At 43.8% G+C, this 20,160-nt stretch overlaps 1 protein-coding gene across 1 annotated transcript; it reads right to left on the reverse strand.

Annotated features, from left to right (window-relative positions):
• Positions 1-5,084: 5,084 nt before the first annotated feature.
• p3h3 (prolyl 3-hydroxylase 3) lies at positions 5,085-19,838 on the reverse strand. The gene is made up of 16 exons (XM_046314964.1): positions 19,448-19,838; positions 18,937-19,121; positions 18,403-18,561; positions 17,516-17,708; positions 16,864-16,995; positions 16,485-16,627; positions 14,344-14,433; positions 14,160-14,212; positions 13,967-14,046; positions 13,627-13,754; positions 11,703-11,798; positions 11,439-11,589; positions 10,858-10,975; positions 6,974-7,049; positions 6,505-6,645; positions 5,085-5,704 (listed from the first exon to the last, which is right to left on the reverse strand). The coding sequence occupies exons 1-16, from the start codon at positions 19,758-19,760 to the stop codon at positions 5,525-5,527; spliced, it is 2,238 nt and encodes a 745-aa protein (XP_046170920.1). The 5' UTR covers positions 19,761-19,838; the 3' UTR covers positions 5,085-5,524.
• Between the last annotated feature and the right edge of the window lie 322 nt (positions 19,839-20,160).

The following is a 20,160-nucleotide window of genomic DNA, read 5'->3' on the forward strand; positions in this document are numbered from 1 at the left end:
GAAGTGATAGCCGATCTAATACTAGACTACCCTGTCTGGGTCAGTCGTTGAGCTACTTGTATGCCGGTCTTTATTTGTCACCTGTGACCAATGTGCTTGTATAGTGTGATGGCAGTAACCAACATTGGTGTGACAGGATCACTTGACTTAACAGTATATACAGTGCCTTGCAAAAGTATTCGGCCCCCTTGAACTTTGCGACCTTTTGCCACATTTCAGGCTTCAAACATAAAGATATAAAACTGTATTTTTTGTGAAGAATCAACAACAAGTGGGACACAATCATGAAGTGGAACGACATTTATTGGATATTTCAAACTTTTTTAACAAATCAAAAACTGAAAAATTGGGCGTGCAAAATTATTCAGCCCCCTTAAGTTAATACTTTGTAGCGCCACCTTTTGCTGCGATTACAGCTGTAAGTCGCTTGGGGTATGTCTCTATCAGTTTTGCACATCGAGAGACTGAAATTTTTCCAGAAGTTCAGTGAGGATCTCTGAATGATCCAATGTTGACCTAAATGACTAATGAAGATAAATACAATCCACCTGTGTGTAATCAAGTCTCCGTATAAATGCACCTGCACTGTGATAGTCTCAGAGGTCCGTTAAAAGTGCAGAGAGCATCATGAAGAACAAGGAACACACCAGGCAGGGCCGAGATACTGTTGTGAAGAAGTTTAAAGCCGGATTTGGATACAAAAAGATTTCCCAAGCTTTTAACATCCCAAGGAGCACTGTGCAAGCGATAATATTGAAATGGAAGGAGTATCAGACCACTGCAAATCTACCAAGACCTGGCCGCCCCTCTAAACTTTCAGCTCATACAAGGAGAAGACTGATCAGAGATGCAGCCAAGAGGCCCATGATCACTCTGGATGAACTGCAGAGATCTACAGCTGAAGTGGGAGACTCTGTCCATAGGACAACAATCAGTCGTATATTGCACAAATCTGGCCTTTATGGAAGAGTGGCAAGAAGAAAGCCATTTCTTAAAGATATCCATAAAAAGTGTCGTTTAAAGTTTGCCACAAGCCACCTGGGAGACACACCAAACATGTGGAAGAAGGTGCTCTGGTCAGATGAAACCAAAATTTAACTTTTTGGCAACAATGCAAAACGTTAGGTTTGGCGTAAAAGCAACACAGCTCATTACCCTAAACACACCATCCCCACTGTCAAACATGGTGGTGGCAGCATCATGGTTTGGGCCTGCTTTTCTTCAGCAGGGACAGGGAAGATGGTTAAAATTGATGGGAAGATGGATGGAGCCAAATACAGGACCATTCTGGAAGAAAACCTGATGGAGTCTGCAAAAGACCTGAGACTGGGATGGAGATTTGTCTTCCAACAAGACAATGATCCAAAACATAAAGCAAAATCTACAATGGAATGGTTCAAAAATAAACATATCCAGGTGTTAGAATGGTCAAGTCAAAGTCCAGACCTGAATCCAATCGAGAATCTGTGGAAAGAACTGAAAACTGCTGTTCACAAATGCTCTCCATCCAACCTCACTGAGCTCGAGCTGTTTTGCAAGGAGGAATGGGAAAAAGAATTCAGTCTCTCGATGTGCAAAACTGACAGACATACCCAAAGCGACTTACAGCTGTAATCGCAGCAAAATGTGGCGCTACAAAGTATTAACTTAAGGGGGCTGAATAATTTTGCACGCCCAATTTTTCAGCTTTTGATTTGTTAAAAAAGTTTGCAATATCCAATGAATGTCATTCCACTTCATGATTGTGTCCCACTTGTTGTTGATTCTTCACAAAAAAATACAGTTTTATATCTTTATGTTTGAAGCCTGAAATGTGGCAAAAGGTCGCAAAGTTCAAGGGGGCCGAATACTTTCGCAAGGCACTGTAGTATCAAAAAGGGTTCAATCAAACCGGCCTTACAGTAGCTAATGTCTGCTTAAATCTGAACGGGACTGAAAAGGATATACGGATATGGACATGCCTCATTTCGTCTGGGCGTGGACGCTACAAGGTGTCGAAAGCATTCCACAAGGATGCTGGCCCATGTTGACTCCAATGTTTCCCGCAGTTTTGTCAAGTTGTCTGGATGTCCTCCTGGTGGGCCATTCTTGATACACACCGGAAAACTGTTGAGCGTGAAAACACCCAGCACCGTTGTAGTTCTTGACACAAACCCGTGCGCCTTGCACCTACTACCTTCCCCACGTTCAAAGGCACTTAAATGTTTCGTCTTGCCCCATTCACCCTCTGAATGGCACACACACACACACACACAATCCAAAGTCTTAGGTGTCGAGGCTTTAAAAAAAATCCTTCTTAAACCCGTCTCCTCCCCTTCGTCTACACTGACTGAAGTGTATTTAGCAAGCAACATTTCACCTGGATTCACCTGGTCAGTCTACATCATGGAAAGAGGAGGTGTTCCTAATGTTTTGTACACCTTGGTGTGTATACTGCATGTTACATGGATGTGTGTCCTTTCCTCTATTAGAGGAACCACCGTAGAAATAGAATGAGAACAGTCCTATATCTGTGGAAAACACCCTCACATCAAACCATAAAGAAAATGATTCAACACATTCAAGTGACGTGTTCCTTTGTGCATTTGAATGATACGGTGATGATGCTTTTACTATCTGGCCCATGACTCCTTTTACGTTATATTTTATATCAATTTGTTTTGGGGGATTGATTACTAATCGTGTGATATTCAACAGATGAAGTACAGCCCATATACAGCACATCACTTGTATACACATGTAGACACATCATTTGACGCTAGAAAGTGGGGTGACGGTGTGACGATGCTTTGAGAGGCCTCTTTGGGAATGCACCGGCTGGAGAGGGTAGGTTACGGGATGGAAGCGGTTAAAACCAGGAGTCCATTAACGGGCCAGTCGACCCAATTCTGCAGCACCCGCGGATTATCACGGGGGGGTGAGAGAGTTAATATGGGTCGTAAACAGTGCTTGACTGGCCGTGACTTAGTAATGCGAGGAGGGGGAGATATAAATGGGGGTGTTTAAATGGGAGAGAAAATGGGAGTGAGTGAGTGTGTCAGACTGGATGTAAATTATGAAATGAATTCTAGTTGGATTATGATTCCATATTCTAAATGGGAGAGATTTCCTTAACTTCATAAACAAATGCACTCATTTATGAGGGATTAACGGTAATCTCTCATTCTATCCTTCCCCCCCTTCTGCATACCTCTCTCTCCATCTCTCCCCACGAAGCATCAGTTTTTTGTGCATTGCAGAGCTTTGTCTATCTCCATCTCCCTCTTTGTCTTTCCCTTTCTATGTCAGTGTTTCTGTACTGCACGGTCTAGTCCCTAAGCAGGTGTGACATCTCTTTCTCCTTATGTGTCTATGTCTCTCCTCCCTTCCCCTCCTCTGTCTCTCTCTACCCCCCTCCATCTCTGACACATTAACCCTCTCTTGGTTTCATGGTCTTCATCTCCACAGAGTTCAAGGGCAGCCTGGCCCTGAGGAAATCGGTTAATGGATCTAGGAATCCACACCTATTATCTCAACCCCCCCACTTCACCCTCTCTTTCTCCCTCAGTCTCTCTCTCTCTCTAGTCAAATGCAGTGGGAATTGGCTTATATGGATAGGGCTAAATTGAAATATTTATTCCAGAACAAATATGAAAACCATATGCATAACCATGGTAGCAATTGAAAGGGAACAGTTTGTAGATAATGGGGAAATTATTAGACCGAAGGTGAGTACGCAACAGTTCAACGGACACAAGACCCAGTCAAAACTGTTCGCTGCTCTGGCCCCCCAATGGTGGAACAAACTCCCTCACGACGCCAGGACAGCGGAGTCAATCACCACCTTCCGGAGACACCTGAAACCCCACCTCTTTAAGGAATACCTAGGATAGGATAAGTATTCCCTCTCACCCCCCTTTAAGATTTAGATGCACTATTGTAAAGTGACTGTTCATAAGGTGAATGCACCAATTTGTATGTCGCTCTGGATAAGAGCGTCTGCTAAATCACTTAAATGTAAATGTAACAAGACTGATTTGAAACATTACACTGTTGAGTTTATGCGCATTTGACATTTACTGTACTTTTCGCCGGCCGCGTTTGTTAATAACGAAATCAGAAAATACTCTAGATACGTTAAGCTGTGCCGCCGAGGAACTAGAGTAAGCACACTTGTGGTAGTTTTGTTTGGAACACAGCCCTGCGTCACAGCCATCACACAATTACTGGTGTTGCTTTTACGCAATCCAAAAACGGTCCATTTTTAAATCGCAATCTGGGTCAGGTGAGCATGATTTTGACAGCTTGTTCTATTGTCAACGTGACTTGCTGAGGTTTGTACGATCTTAGTGTTATGCTTTCACAAGGCAATTCAGAGAAACAGATCGTAATTTTGGTGCGCATAGAAAGGAGTCCTGGGTGCATTCAGGTGCGTGTGCCGCAGCAAATGTTCTTAACAATAAACAAACGTACGCTCATTCGGTCCAGATCAACCCAGGGTATGATGCCATGTCATCTTGTAACTGTACATCAAACAGTGATCAGAAACGTTGACATGAGATTCATGGTTTGGAAATGTGAAGTGCACATTTGGACTATGACTTCAAAGCTGTATTTATTATAATACTCAACGTCGCATATTTCAAAATATATCGAGTCACCGTAAAATGTACAGCATTTCGCTCGCTCGGACAACAAAACAGTTTGCAAAGGTGGCCCAATTAGCGGGACAAGCGCTGGTGCCTGTTCAAAACTGTACAGCCACTATGTTCTAAATCTGCCTTTTTCAACCCGCGAATGGGTATGGGTGTAAAGGGTTAAACAGTTGATCATGCAGGAGGTTTGGAGTTGACCTTTTAACCTTCTACAGGGTTGTGTATGAGAGCTCTTGTGGATGTCAATGTTTAATATGTCATGTTCTTAATGTACATGTGTGTAATGTACGGCATTGACCCAATAAAGGGGATTTCTAAATTCTCTCTCTCCCACTTACACCTCTTTCCGACAGAGGGGAGATGCCACTTCAGAGGCACCTCAGCTATGGCTTTTTTCTTCTTCTTCTATATCTGCAACAAGGGCTTTTTTCCATTCTCACTCCCTCTCCACCATTTTGAATAACTTTTATTCAATTCCTTTTACTTTTCTCCAGCAGGTATGTAACGGTCATTACATAGCAAACACTAAGGCCTACACTAACACAAATGGACTGATTGTCAATGGGGGGGGGGGGGGCACACAATACCGTCTCAAAGAGAAAGACTGAGGGAGCGAAAGAGATGGACAAAAATACCTTCTTTCACAAATGGTCTGAGAGAGAGAGAGAGAGAGAGAGAGAGAGAGAGGAGAGAGAGAAAAAAAGAAAGTGAAAGAGCGTGGGTAGGGATTGAAAAGCCTGGTGTAAAAATAGAGAATAGTTTATGGTCTTTTGGGAGAGGGGACTGTTGGCTGGACCAGGACGGTCCACCAAGTAGGACGGGGAGGTTAACAGGACTACCCCGCTGTTCAGCGTGGGTGGTTCAGTCTTTAAATCCATCACCGCAGCTCATCACAGCTCGTCCTTTCCCCCTGTCACCCTGCCCCTCCCTCTACTCCTCGACGACTGGCTTCCGCTTCTACCACTCCGAGCAGGGGCAGCGGTGCCCTCTCTTCCCTCCTCTTTTCCTTCTCTTCCTTTCATCACACTCTGTCCATCTGCAGCCCACAGGGCCTCGGCCTCCTCCCTCTCCTGCAGGAGGCACAGAAGGTACAATAGTGTGAGGTAAAGTGAGGTTCAATGGACCGTATTCACACCACGGCCGTGATCAGACAAAATCCAGGCTAGAGGGGTAGGAAGCAGAATTTCTCCTTCAGAATCTAGGGAAAATTGTGCCAGAACTTTCCTCGAGTTCAACCTTAAAATTATAGATCATTAATAAACCGACCAAAGGTAAAATAAAAAAAGTGCCTATTGTCACATGTTATTTGACTACCAACCCTAGCTGACGTTGACTTATTCTTCAAAAGCGCCATCTAAAACAAAAAGTGAATTACCATAGGGAAAATAGCTTTAAATCGTCAGTGCTAGATGTGAAAAATGAGAAAGAAATAACCATTACATTTGCATGCATGTTCTGTTTGTTTGTCTGCAGCTGATCTTGTTGCTATAAACAATAACCTTGCAGTCACTTTTGTAAGTTCACCGCTTGTGGTAGAAGTTCACCTTAACCACTGATCTAGGATCAGCTTCGCATACCTAACCATTAATACAAAACATGAATTTAAAAAAAAATGGTTAGGGGCAACACTAACCAATTTCAACTTCACTTCCCTACCAAGATGGCTGCCATTGTGGCTCCCACATTACCATCTAGTGAGCAGTCGGTCCTCCCTTTTTTTAAATAAAAAATAAAAAATACACTCTATAGCATTAGCCTGGTCCCAGATCTGTTTGTGCTGTCTTACCAACTCCTATGGTTATTGTCATGCCAAACATATCTGATCTGGGACAGGTTTATATAGAGCAACCAATCCAATAACAGTTCTCACCATATCCCTGTGGTGCTTCTCCTTGGTGAACCAAAGGGCCAGTGCACACCTTCGGCCAGCGGTCACCGCGGTCACACCATGGGGGTTGACAGGACCGGAGGAGAACCCCACCAGCCGACCACAGGTGGGTTTCACCCGGGCCTACAGAAAGAAAGAGAGCAAGAGTGTCAGAAAGGGTAGCCTCTATAAGGGCCATGCTGGAATGGATAGAAGAGGCAACATCATCAGAACTTACTACGTACACACAACACCAACTATTTGTTCTTAATTTAGCGTTAGGGCTAATATTAGGTGTACAGTTACTGAACGGGTTAAGGTTCGAATTGCATACGTTAGAAAGCTGTGCTTCCATCCTTTCTAGCATGGCCAGATAGTGATGACCGGGGCCGGTGGGGCATAGGTCAAAGTTCACGTGAAGATCAGCCAGTGTAAAGTGTTCTACTTGAGTTTGAAATGTCAAGTGACTTACTGTGACAGTCTTGGCATCCCTGTCTGTGAAGAAGAGCTCCCCACCGTCAAAGTCATTGTTCAGATAGAGCACAGCGCTGGAATGGAATCAGACAATGGTCTTAGTCGGCATTTAACAACAAGTCTAGTCAAAGTTGTCAGTTGCCATTTCTATTGCTTAGTCAACAAATCTAATGGTACTATATAACACACTGTCAGAGGCATGTCACATTATTTCCTCACACCCTCCTGCCTGAAATCAAGAATCTACACTAGGCTGTGGAATGGTACTTGTGTTTGTTTACCTTAGAATGAGGAGACCATCGAACCCTGGTAGTATTAAGATGTCACGCCGTACTGGTTTGAGTTTATTCAGGATGGGAGTGTCTGTTCATGTCATTTATATACACTTCCCTCCGTATGGATTTGGACAGTGAAGCAGTGTTTTTAAATTTGGCTTTGCCCTCCAGCATTTTGGATTAGCGATCAAATGTTTCATATGAGGGCGACTGTACAAAATGTCACCTTTCATTTGAGTGTATTTTCATGCATATCTGTTTTACCGTTTAGAAATAAAGGCATTGTATGTATCTAGTCCCCCGATTTGAAGAAGTCATAAGTATTTGGACATACAGTGCATTTGGAAAGTATTCAGACCCCTAAACGTTTTCCACATTTCATTACGTTACAGCCTTATTCTAAAACTGATTAAATTGTTTTTTCCCCTTCATCTATCTACACACAATACCCCATAATAACAAAGCAAAAACAGGTTCAGACATTTTTGCAAATGTATTAAACATAAAACTGAAATATCACATTTACATAAGCATTTCGACTCTTTCCTCAGTACTTTGTTGAAGCACCTTGGGCAGCGATTACAGCCTTGAGTCTTCTTGGGTATGACGCTGCAAGCTTGGCACACCTGTAATTGGGGAGTTTCTCCCATTCTTCTCTGCAGATCCTCTCAAGCTCTGTCAGGTTGGATGGGGAGTGTTGCTGCACAGCTATTTTCAGGTCTATCCAAAGATGTTCGATTGGGTTCAAGTCCAGGCTCTGGCTGGGAAACTTTTTTTTGTTTGTTGAATTTTTCCCCCGTTTTCTCCCCAATTTTGTGGTGTCCAATTGTTTTAGTAGCTACTATCTTGTCTCATCGCTACAACTCCCGTACGGGCTCGGGAGAGACGAAGGTTGAAAGTCATGCGCCCCCCGATACACAACCCAACCAAGCCGCACTGCTTCTTAACACAGCGCGCATCCAACCCGGAAGCCAACCGCTCCAATGTGTCGGAGGAAACACCGTGCACCTGGCAACCTTGGTTAGCGCGCACTGTGCCCGGCCCGCCACAGGAGTCGCTGGTGCGCGATGAGACAAGGACATCCCTACCGGCCAACCACTGCGCCACGCGGGAGGCCTGGCTGGGAAACTCAAGGACATTCAGAGACTTGTCCCGAAGCCACTCCTGCGTTGTCTTAGTTGTGTGTTAAGGGTTGTTGTCCTGTTGGAAGATGAACTTTCACCCCAGTCTGAGATCCTGAGCGCTCTGGAGCATGTTTTCATCAAGGATCTCTCTGTACTTTGCTCCGTTCCTCTTTCTCTTGATCCTATCTAGTCTCCCAGTCCCTGCCGCTGAAAAACATCCCCACAGCATGATTCTGCCACCACCATGCTTCACCGTAGGGATGGTGCCAGGTTTCCTCCAGATGTGACACTTGGCATTCAGGCCAAAGAGTTCAATCTTGGTTTCATCAGATCAGACTAGAGAATCTTGTTTCTTTGCCTTTTGGCAAACTCCAAGAGGGTTGTCATGTGCCTTTTACTGAGGGGTTGCTTCCGTTTGGCCACTCTACCATAAAAGGCCTGATTGGTGGAGGGCTGCAGAGATGGTTGTCCCATATCCACAGAGGAACTATGGAGCTCTGTCAGAGTGACCATCGGGTTCTTGGTCACCTCCCTGACCAAGGCCCTTCTCCCCCGATTGCTCAATTTGGACAGACGGCCAGCTCTAGGAAAAGTCCTGGTGGTTCCAAACTTCTCCCATTTAAGAATGATGGAGGCAACTGTGTTCTTGGGGACCTTCAATGCTGCAAAAATGTTTTGGTACCCTTCCCCGGTTCTGTGCCTCGACACAATCCAACTCCTTCGACCTCATGGCTTGGTTTTTGCTATGACATGCACTGTCAACTGTGGGACCTTATATAGACACGTGTGTACCTTTTCAAATCATGTCCAATCAATTGAGTTTATCACAGGTGGACTCCAATCAAGTTGTAGAAACATCTCAAGGATGAACAATGGAAACAGGCTGCACCTGAGCTCAATTTCAAGTCTCTTTGTGTCTGAATACTTATGTAAATAAGGTATTTAAATATATATATATATGTATACTAAAAACATGTTTTTTTAAATCAATTTAAGAATAAGGCTTTAAACGTAACAAAATGTGGAAAAGGGGAAGGGGTCTGAACACTTTCCGAATGCACTGTATTTACTTATAGCATATTCAAGCAGTCAAAAGTGTAGTATTTGGTCCCATATTCCGAGCACGCAATGACCATGTCAATCTTGTGACTCTACAAACTTGTTGCATGCAATTTGTTTTGGTTGGATTTCGGATTATATTTCACCCAATAGGAACTGAATGGTGAATAATGTATCGTGTCATTTTGGAGTCAATCGCATTGTAAATAAATATAGAAGATGTTTCTGAACAGTTCTACTTTAATGTGGATGCTACCATGATTACGGACAATCATGAATAATGATGATCAAAACTCCACAATCATGAATATAGATCATACCCCCACAAAAATGCTAACCACGGCCTCCCGGGTGGCGCAGTGGTTAAGTGCGCAGTACTGCAGCGCCAGCTGTACCACCAGAGAGACTGGGTTCGTGCCCAGGCTCTGTCATAACCGGCCGCGACTGGGACACACAATTGGGGCGACACACAATTGGCCTAGCGTCGTCCGGGTTAGGGAGGGTTTGGCCGGTAGGGATGTCTCATCGTGCACCAGCGACTCCTGTGGCGGGCCAGGCGCAGTGCATGCTAACCAAGGTTGCCAGGTGCACCGTGTTTCCTCCGACACATTGGTGCGGCCGTCTTCCTGATTGGATGCGCGCTTTGTTAAGAAGCAGTGCGGCTTGGTTGGGTTGTGTATCGGGGGGCGCATGACTTTCAACCTTTTTTTAAATATAGAAAAAAATGCTAACCTCCCCTATTATCGGTAATGGCGAGAGGTTAGTATGTTTTGTTGTTAGCCTCTGAACGTCATCTCACTCATAATTATTCATTAATGATTTTTCTTATAATCTTGCCATTATCAGGATTAATTAAAGTTTTCAGAAACATCTTATCTACTCACTTAGAAGAAAATAAAACTCCAGTCACCATTCAGTTACTATTGTGCAAAACAGAAAGAGTTTGTAAGTGTCACATGTTTGTTGTCATTGTGTGAAAGAAATATGGGACCAAATACTAAACTTTTGACTACTCTGATATGCTGTAAGTGAATTTCTCGAAATATTTAGGACTTCTTCACACTGGAGGGACAAAATACATAAAGTGCCTTCATGTGTAAATGGTAAAACAGATATGTATGAAAATACCCTCAAATAAAAAGTTACATTTTGTACTGTCGCATCATGAAACATTTGATCTCAAATCCAAACTGATGGAGTATAGTGCCAAATGTACCATTTTAGCTTCACTGTTCAAATACATACACATGGGAGTGTATGTGGTGTTATATACAGTAGCTCAACTACCAAGTCTTGTGTGTGTTTTTTACGTGTATTTACATGTCTGTGCATGCACAGTGCAGACGTCTGCATGCTTCTGTGTGTGCATGTGTTTTGCCAGTCTGTGTGTGTGTGTGTGCGCGCATGTATGAGTGTGTGTGTACCTCAGGTCTCTGTGTGTAAAGGCAGGTGGTTCTCTCCAGCACTGTCTGGTCTCAGGTTCCAGTAGACAGTTGTCCACATGAACAGGGTGAGACAGGTCCAGTCTCCCCTCCTGGTCCCCTGGACAGGACACACAACACAAGAGGGCCATGTTCATTAGGCACCAAATGGAAGAGAAATGTACTGAAATACGGAGGGACTACCTGGAGTTGTCCAATAAGAAACACTAATTTATTTTTCCGTTGCAAAACGTTTTAGACAGTTTTCCCATTGTGTGCTCTAATGAACATGACCCAGGTAACACAAAGGGTGACATAACACAGAGCAGATAAGACACCTGATACAAGTCAGGGGTTAGCTATTGGGTTACACTAGAAATGGGAAAAACGTGATGAAATCTAGAGGCCTTAACCCTATTTGAATAGGAAAGCCTTGCGCCATTTTGCATTGAGACCCACAAATGTAATACATAATGAAATCAACAGAACAGATGGAAATGAACATGAAATATGAAGACGTGAAACCAAACATTTTTGGAACCATCATTCCAAGAAATAGAGGGCATTGCTTGAGTGGACCATACCTGTGATGGCGCTGCGGCACACTAGATGTGTGTAGGAGAAATGGAGTCCTGAGGGGCTCCTGAAGTAGGAGTGCAAGAGGGTTCTCACCCTCTCCCCCATCTCATGCAGCAGCTTAGCGTCTGATTGGTTCACCATGCCGTCCTGAGCCAACTGCAGACCAGAAAAGTGTTCAACTATTCATTAGCTGTGTGGCCATGTGAGACAAAGAGCGATCGACAGATAGACAGACGGATAGATTTAATCTCCAGATGCATCGTTCTCACCTTGACAGCTCTGAGGACAGTCAGGCCCTCAAACTTCTCATGGGGGGTGTGTGGGGACCGTCGCCCCCGGTAACCGTCCCCAGCGGACGCAGCTGCCTGTCAGAGACAATACAGGAAGTCATCATGGAGGATATGAGCTTATAGCCCTGTTGGAATACTTATGCTATTGCTGAATTCCAAATCCACCCCTGGGTCATATCCCTAAGAACCATAAAGATCAGGGCCAGAATTCATAAACTATATCTAACATCCGTTCAAAAGTTTGGGGTCACTTTGAAAGAAAAGCTAATTTTTTGTCCATTAAAATAAAATCAAATTGATCAGAAATACAGTGTAGACATTATTAATGTTGTAAATTAGAATTTTAGCTGGAAACAACTGATTCTTAATGGAATATTTACATAGGCGTACAGAGGCCCATTACCAGCAACCATCACCCCTGTGTTCCAATGGCACATTGTGTTAGCTAATCCAAGTTTCTAATTTTAAAAGGATAAGTGATCATTAGAAAACCCTTTTGCAATTATGTTAGCACAGCTGAAAACTGTTGCTCTGATTAAAGAACCAATACAATTGGCTTTCTTTAGACTCGTTGAGTATCTGGAGCATCAGCATTTGTGGGTTCGATTACAGGCTCAAAATGGCCAGAAACAAAGACCTTTCTTCTGAAACTCATCAGTCTATTCTTTTTCTGAGAAATGAAGGCTATTCGACGCAAGAAATTGTCAAGAAACCGAAGATCTCGTACAATGCTGTGTACTACTCCCTTCACAGAACAATGCAAACTGGCCCTAACCAGAACAGAACGAGGAGTGGGAGACCCCGGTGCACAACTGAGCAAGAGGACAAGTACATCAGAGTGTCTATCTTGAGAAACAGACGCCTCACAAGTCCTCAACTGGCAGCTTCTCAACGTCAACAATGAAGAAGCAAGTCCAGGATGCTGGCCTTCTAGGCAGAGTTTCTCTGTCCAGTATCCACGTTCTTTTGCCCATCTTAATATTTTATTTTTATTGGCCAGTCTGAGATATGGCTTTTTCTTTGAAACTCTACCTAGAAGGCCAGCATCCCGGAGTCACCTCTTCACTGTTGAAGTTGAGACTGGTGTTTTGCGGGTACTATTTAATGATGCTGCTCTGCTCCAAAACCACCATAATAAAGCCAGACTACTTTGCAACTGCACATGGGGACAAAGATGGAACTTTTTGGAGAAATGTCCTCTGGTCTGATGAAACAAAAATAAAACTGTTTGGCCATAATGACCATCGTTATGTTTGGAGGAAAAGGGGGACACTTGCAAGCCGAAGAACACCATACCAACCGTGAAGCACGGGGGTGGCAGCATCATGTTGTGGGGGTGCTATGCTGCAGGAGGGACTGGTGCCCTTCACAAAATAGATGGATTCATGAGGGAGGAAAAGTATGTGGATATATTGAAGCAACATCTCAAGACATCATTCAGGAAGTTAAAGCTTGGCCGCAAATGGTCTCCCAAATGTACAATGACCCCAAGCATGCTACCAAATACTAATTGAGTGTATGTAAACTTCTGACCCACTGGGAATGTGATGAAAAAAATAAAAGCTGAAATAAATCTTTATCTCTACTATTATTCTGACATTTCACATTCTTAAAATAAAAGTGGTGATCCTAACTGACCTAAGACAGGGAATTTTTACTAGGACTAAATGTCAGGAATTGTGAAAAAACTGAGTTTAAATGTATTTGGCTAAGTTGTATGTAAACTTCAGACTTCAACTGTATATTCATATACAATGTACAGTATATGGCCATTGATAGGCTCTGTGTGATTTTCACTATATTGCAGTTTCAGCTATTATTTCCCATCCAATGGGAAACAGCAAAGGGACAGGGCTCATTAAAAGGGAGTCTGGTTTTCTGAGCAAATAATATGCAAGCTTACGGTCGCTAGGCGCAGTACTGTGTTGCATTCCTTCTGATCTAGAACTCCGTCCAGCACGACGCGATTAGTTCCATTTAAAGAATTGTCGTCCATGCTGATGGTGACACCAACCTGAGGAACGGGACCCCCTGGGGATGGAACAGAACGGAGGTGTGAGTGAGACACAGGAAAAGGGTCCACACACACACACACACATAAACGCAAACACAAATTTAAATCAAAGAGGTATTTATCAGATTAGCGTTTCCCAATCCCGTGACCCGAGCCAATGATGTTTTTTGTCATTACCAATCCGTCAATGTGTGCTTCTAACATGCCAAACACTAATGTTTATCCTTACCTGCGTAGAACCCACTATCGTCCATCTCCACCTCTTTCTCTCCCGCCTTCAATTTCTCATTCAGCACTTCCTTTTCTGCTCTGGAAATCAAAAAGGAAATGGCTTTCAACCGCCCAATAGCACTTCAAAGCCTCTTTCTCTCCACAATCCCGTCCTCTTTTGCATGAACTTTCTCCTTCACTTTTCCTCCTACCTCCATGTGTCTCTCAGCAACTCAGGAACAACCTCCTCTGGAGTCCAGAGATCCTATATCGGAGGACAAAAACACAAAAGGAACAAACTGCTGTATTTTTTTTATAGCCTTGATATACAGTAGATACTTTATGGCTCTGAGCCAAACCAGAACCAGCGATAATCAATAAACAACATCATCATACCGGGTCGGTGAAATTAAAGTTGAGGTTTTCCATTCCGAAGTAGAGTAGCTTTTTCTCCTGCAGTGAGCGGCTCACATACCTGGCTATCTCCTGAGTATATAAAGACAGAGACCGAGGCTTAGAGACTGCTGCCCTATGTACATAGACATGGAATCAATGGTCACTTTAATAATGGAACACTGGTCACTTTAATAAAAATATAAATATATTTTATAAATATTTATATGTCCCTACACCCGCAATAACATGTTTACATACGGTTTTACTCATGTCATATGTATATACTGTATTCTAGTCAATTCTTCATTCCATTCTCTTACTTTTAGATTTGTGTGTGTTGTTGTGAATTGTTAAATACTACTGCACTGTTGGAGCTAGGAACTAAAGCATGTTCCTACACCCGCAATAGCATCGGCTAAATATGTGTATGCGACCAATATCTATCTACAGTAGGGAGAACAAGTATTTGATACACTGACGATTTTGCAGGTTTTCCTACTTACAAAGCATGTGGAGGTCTGTAATTTACATTTCAACTGTGAGAGACGGAATCTAAAACAAAAATCCAGAAAATCACATTGTATGATTTTTAAGTAATTCATTTGCATTTTATTGCATGACATAAGAATTTGATCACCTACCAACCAGTAAGAATTCCGGCTCTCACAGACCTGTTAGTTTTTCTTTAAGAAGCCCTCCTGTTCTCCACTCATTACCTATATTAACTGCACCTGTTTGACCTCGTTACCTGTATAAAAGACACCTGTCCACACACTCAATCAAACAGACTCCAACCTCTCCACAATGGCCAAGACCAGGGGGCTGTGTAAGGACATCAGGGTTAAAATTGTAGACCTGCACAAGGCTGGGATGGGCTACAGGACAATAGGCAAGCAGCTTGGTGAGAAGGCAACAACTATTGGCGCAATTATTAGAAAATGTAAGAAGTTCAAGATGACTGTCAATCACCCTCTGTCTGGGGCTCCATGCAAAATCTCACATCGTGGGGCATCAATGATCATGAGGAAGGTGAGGGATCAGCCAAGAACTACACGGCAGGACCTGGTCAATGACCTGAAGAGAGCTGGGACCACAGCCTCAAAGAAAACCATTAGTAACACACTACGCCGTCATGGATTAAAATCCTGCAGCGCAAGCCAGCGCATGTCCAGGTCCGTCTGAAGTTTGCCAATGACCATCTGGATTATCCAGAAGAGGAATGGGAGAAGGTCATGTGGTCTGATGAGACAAAAATGTAGCTTTTTGGTCTAAACTCCACTCGCCGTGTTTGGAGGAATTAGAAGGATGAGTACAATCCCAAGAACACCATCCCAACCGTGAAGCATGGAGGTGGAAACATCATTTTTTGGGGATGCGTTTCTGCAAAGGGGACAGGACGACTGCACCGTATTGAGGGGAGGATGGATGGGGCCATGTATCGCGAGATCTTGGCCAACAACTTCCTTCCCTCAGTAAGAGCATTGAAGATGGGTTGTGGCTGGGTCTTCCAGCATGACAACGACCCGAAACACACAGCCAGGGAAACTAAGGAGAGTGGCTCTGTAAGAAGCATCTCAAGGTCCTGGAGTAGCCTGGCCAGTCTCCAGACCCGAACCCAATAGAAAATCTTTGGAGGGAGCTGAAAGTCTGTATTGCCCAGCGACAGCCACCAAAACCTGAAAGATCTGGAGAAGGTCTGTATGGAGGAGTGGGCCAAAATCCCTGCTGCAGTGTGTGCAAACCTGGTCAAGAACTACAGGAAACGTATGATCTCTATAATTGCAAACAAAGGTTTCTGTACCAAATATTAAGTTCTGCTTTTCTGATTATCAAATACTTATGTCATGCAATAAAATGCAAATGAATTACTTAAAAATCATACAATGTGATTTTCTGGATTTTTGTTTTAGATTCAGTCTCATAGTTGAAGTTTACCTATGATAGAAAATAGACCTCTACATGCTTTGTAAGTAGGAAAACCTGCAAAATTGGCAGTGTATCAAATACTTGTTCTCCCCACTGGTCTTCACAGAGTAAGATACATTATTGTATCTATAAAATTTGAGTGTCGTTTATAAAATGAAACCTCCCTATTGGGCCAGGCTAGGGGTTGTTCATTTTATGCTGAGCACCAGTAGTACCTGGGAGGGCTTTGTCCCATGTGCCTCAGTGTCACCCCCCAGTGTCTCTGTGTAGAGCTCCAGGTTACTGAGGGAGTCTTTGTCTGAGGGGTAGAACAGGAGGAGAGACCGCAGAGAACGCACCGCTCCTCCTAGATTGCCCGCTGCCGGAAATAGGTGAGAGAGAGAGGGAGGGAAATGAGCTTTGGTTGTTCACTAGATATATGTCAACTCCTGTATGAAACACCAGAGCCTTTTTGAAATAATACATTTATTTCAGGTGCCATAGTCAGGCCAGTATCATCAGCTGCAGTAGAAGCAGAGTTACCATCATAATTGTCGTTAGCGTCATCATGTGGTCATTACTGTAACTTCAGATATGACCGTTCCCCTGTCTAACCTTTGAACTGTGCGATGTGTAGATGCTCCAGCTGTGTGGGTAGGAAGTCCTCCTGGGCTGAAATCCTTCCGGGCCGCGTTGCCACCTGAGTCACACAGGCCTGCTGGCAGGACAGGAGGGAGAGGGAGAGTGCTGGAGGACAGGAGATACAAATCACACGATAAGGAGAAGGAAAGATGAGAAAAGTAGAGAATAGCATAAGAATAAAATTAGTAGTATCCTATACATGTCAAACTAATAATAATCTTTGCTTTGTTTTGGACCAAACAAATGATGCACTGCGTGACATTATACTGTTTACAGTCAGCTGTCTTGGTAACACTCCCCCTGTAATAAGGCCTTTATAATGCTATATAACACTATCACCGTACAGACATTTTCAGCCTACTAGCCATGAGTGAGCTATAGCCCTGCATAGACAACCAGCTTCATGAACACAAACATGTTTTTCCCGTAACCTGTGTGGTTCAGTGGTTAGTGCCACATGTACAACCCAGCTTCCAATGTCAGCATGGGTTCAAATCCGAAACATGCCCTTCTGACTCACATTCGCTCATACTTTTTCTGTCCTCTTCACTGTCCGATCTCAACAAGGATATATAAAACCCTTAAAATATATACATTTTTAAACAAACAAACATGTTTTTCTCACCTGCAGCCTTCTCAAACACCCCGTCCATTCCGTCCTCTCCTCTGTTCTCAGGGAGCCGCTGTGAGGCGACCTCACACTGCGCCCTGCACTCATCAGTCTGTCTCAGTGTCTCGTTCACACACTCCATCCATTTCTCCACGGCGTGCGTCCAATCAGAGGAGGCCTCAGAGGTGAGGGCAGAGTCGTACAGGGCCTGTGGTTAATAGAGGGATGGAGGTTAGGGTTAAGAGGAGGGACGAATGTTAGCTGGAAAGGTTGGCTATAATTGGTAAACATCAAGAACAGTCGTCGATGGCCTATACTCCCAATGGGCATAGTAAGTACGGAAAGCACGGAGACTTGCTGGAGACAAGCAAAACAAAGCAGTGGAATGAACTGCATTTTTATTTTTTACTGTTAGGCTTTAGTGATATCAAAAGTCCAGCGAAGTCCACATGATCTAGTCTCATTTATTTTTTAATTTATATAATTTATAAATTATTTTATTTATTTATAGTACACTCCATTAGTAACATGTTATCAGGAATGCTGTGGGTGCATGCAGAGGTTACTGTGTGAGCCCTAAGGGCTTTTACGATTGGTTAGGTACTTCAGGTGAAGCCCAGAGAGAGGAATTTGAACCCTCAGGCCACATGTGGGAATCAAAGAATATTCATGAATTTCGTTGTAAGAAATACTTATTTATGCATCCAATCTACCATTTATTTGACCATTTCTCAGACACACACACACACACACACACACACACACACACACACACACACACACACACACACACACACACACACACACACACACACACACACACACACACACACACACACACACACACACACACACACACACACACACTCACAACCCTCCTCCTCTCCCACTCTTTTTATTACCCAGTGTTTCTCTGTCTCCATCTCTCTATCCTGGAATGCGTCCTCTGTTACTCCCTCCATCCGTCTATACTTCTCAATGTTGTTCCTCATCTCCAGGTGACTGGGGTTGGCCACAAAGAACGTGTGGGCTGCTGACGCTGCCTTCTGTACTTTCCCTAGCTGAGGAAGAAGAGAAGGGGGGTGGGGGGGTGGTAGAGAACGAGGTAAACGATGAAGAGAGGGAGGAAGAGGGGAGGAGGAAAAAAATAACAGGAGGAGGAGGTCGACGACGACGAAGAAAAGTCAAAAGTCCAGATGAGCTAGAGTGCACGAAGACCACAGCTGTAGTTGTAGGTTATTGTCGCTACAGTATGTAGTAAAGTGAGCTGGCACATTACATCATATATGCCTTATACCAGTGTAACTAACGACCAGTGGAATAACCTATGTAGTTGCTTTAACATGCAATTAGCTCTTCAGAGCTATAATTCAACCGTCAGCCACACATATGCACAGGAACAGAATGAAACAGCAGGTGAATATGGTAACAGTTACCTTCCAGTAGACCACCTGCAGGAAGTTATAGGGGTTCCGGGTGCTAAACTCATATTCGATGTCGGCAGACACGGGAAGCTGTCCTGCAGGAGTGACAGCCCGTCCCAAACAGAACCGCACACACTCAGCCCGCCGCTGGACCCAGTCCACTGCCCATAGGTCCCACACATTCCCTTTTTCTGTGTCTGAGGACACACACACACTACATTACTGGAATGTACCATACCAGGACTGTCTTGCACTCATGACCATAGATAGGGTCATCACTGACTCCTGGGAGGGTCATCACTGACTCCTGGGAGGGTCATCACTGACTCCTGGGAGGGTCATCACTGACTCCTGGGAGATATCTAGGCCCTAATGCAAGTTGTGAATGTAAGTGGCAAACAGAAACTTGTGATTGAATATATTTCATGCACAGAGCACACACAGGTGGAGACAGAGAGACATACTCTCTATCATACATTCCCTATGAACCCGAACACATACAACACAGTAAACACACACATACCCAGTTTTGGGAGGCTGTCATATCCCGCTGGCACACATTCTTTATGGCACTGCCGTCGGGTACGAAATAGAGCCTCCCGGGTAGACATCGACTTTTCGAGCAGCTCCGCAGCTTTCTCCCACTCCTCGCTAAAGTATGCACGGACCCCGGTATAATACAAAACATCGTAAGAGGTTATGAGTCCGGACGCAGATCCTGCAGAAGACCCGATGCCTGCAACAGGAGAGGTTAAATAGAAGAATGAGAACAGAGAGTGAATAAGAGAGATGTGCAGCGCCACGTAGACAGAGTTGTGATTTGCGCAAAGCGCCATGGTACTACGCCGTAGTTATTTTTGAGAAGGAGAGGGGGAGGGACAGGGCCAGAGGAAAGTAGGGGAAGGCAGGAAAGACGTGCATGGTAGTGATGAGGGGAGGAGAAGTAGTGGGATGGGTGGAGAAAAGAAAAGAGGCAGTACACTTGAAAGTAGATTTGTTAACACAGTAAATAACATTGTTTGGAAGCACTAAAATAATGCTAAAATAATAATAATCTAGCTTAATGTACTTGCCTACAGTCTGTACACACTCATTCATAACACTGTATAGGCTACACAAACCACATTGTTTCCATTCTTCATAGTGGCCTATTCTTTTCATAGCATAATTTCTTAAATCGAAATATGTAGGCTATATAGACCTACTTTACCAAAGTCCCACTAACCAAACATAAAT

Source organism: Oncorhynchus gorbuscha, linkage group LG19, assembly GCF_021184085.1.
Source record: "Oncorhynchus gorbuscha isolate QuinsamMale2020 ecotype Even-year linkage group LG19, OgorEven_v1.0, whole genome shotgun sequence".
Taxonomy (NCBI): domain Eukaryota; kingdom Metazoa; phylum Chordata; class Actinopteri; order Salmoniformes; family Salmonidae; genus Oncorhynchus; species Oncorhynchus gorbuscha.

Coding starts and splice junctions, on each gene's coding strand:
- p3h3 (XM_046314964.1), bottom strand. CDS start 19,760: ATGGCGCTTTGCGCAAATCACAACTCTGTCTACGTGGCGCTGCACATC. Junction 14,434..16,484: donor ATGGGACAAAGCCCTCCCAG/GTACTACTGGTG, acceptor TTATATACTCAG/GAGATAGCCAGGTATGTGAG. Junction 6,646..6,973: donor GGGATGCCAAGACTGTCACA/GTAAGTCACTTG, acceptor TTCTTTCTGTAG/GCCCGGGTGAAACCCACCTG.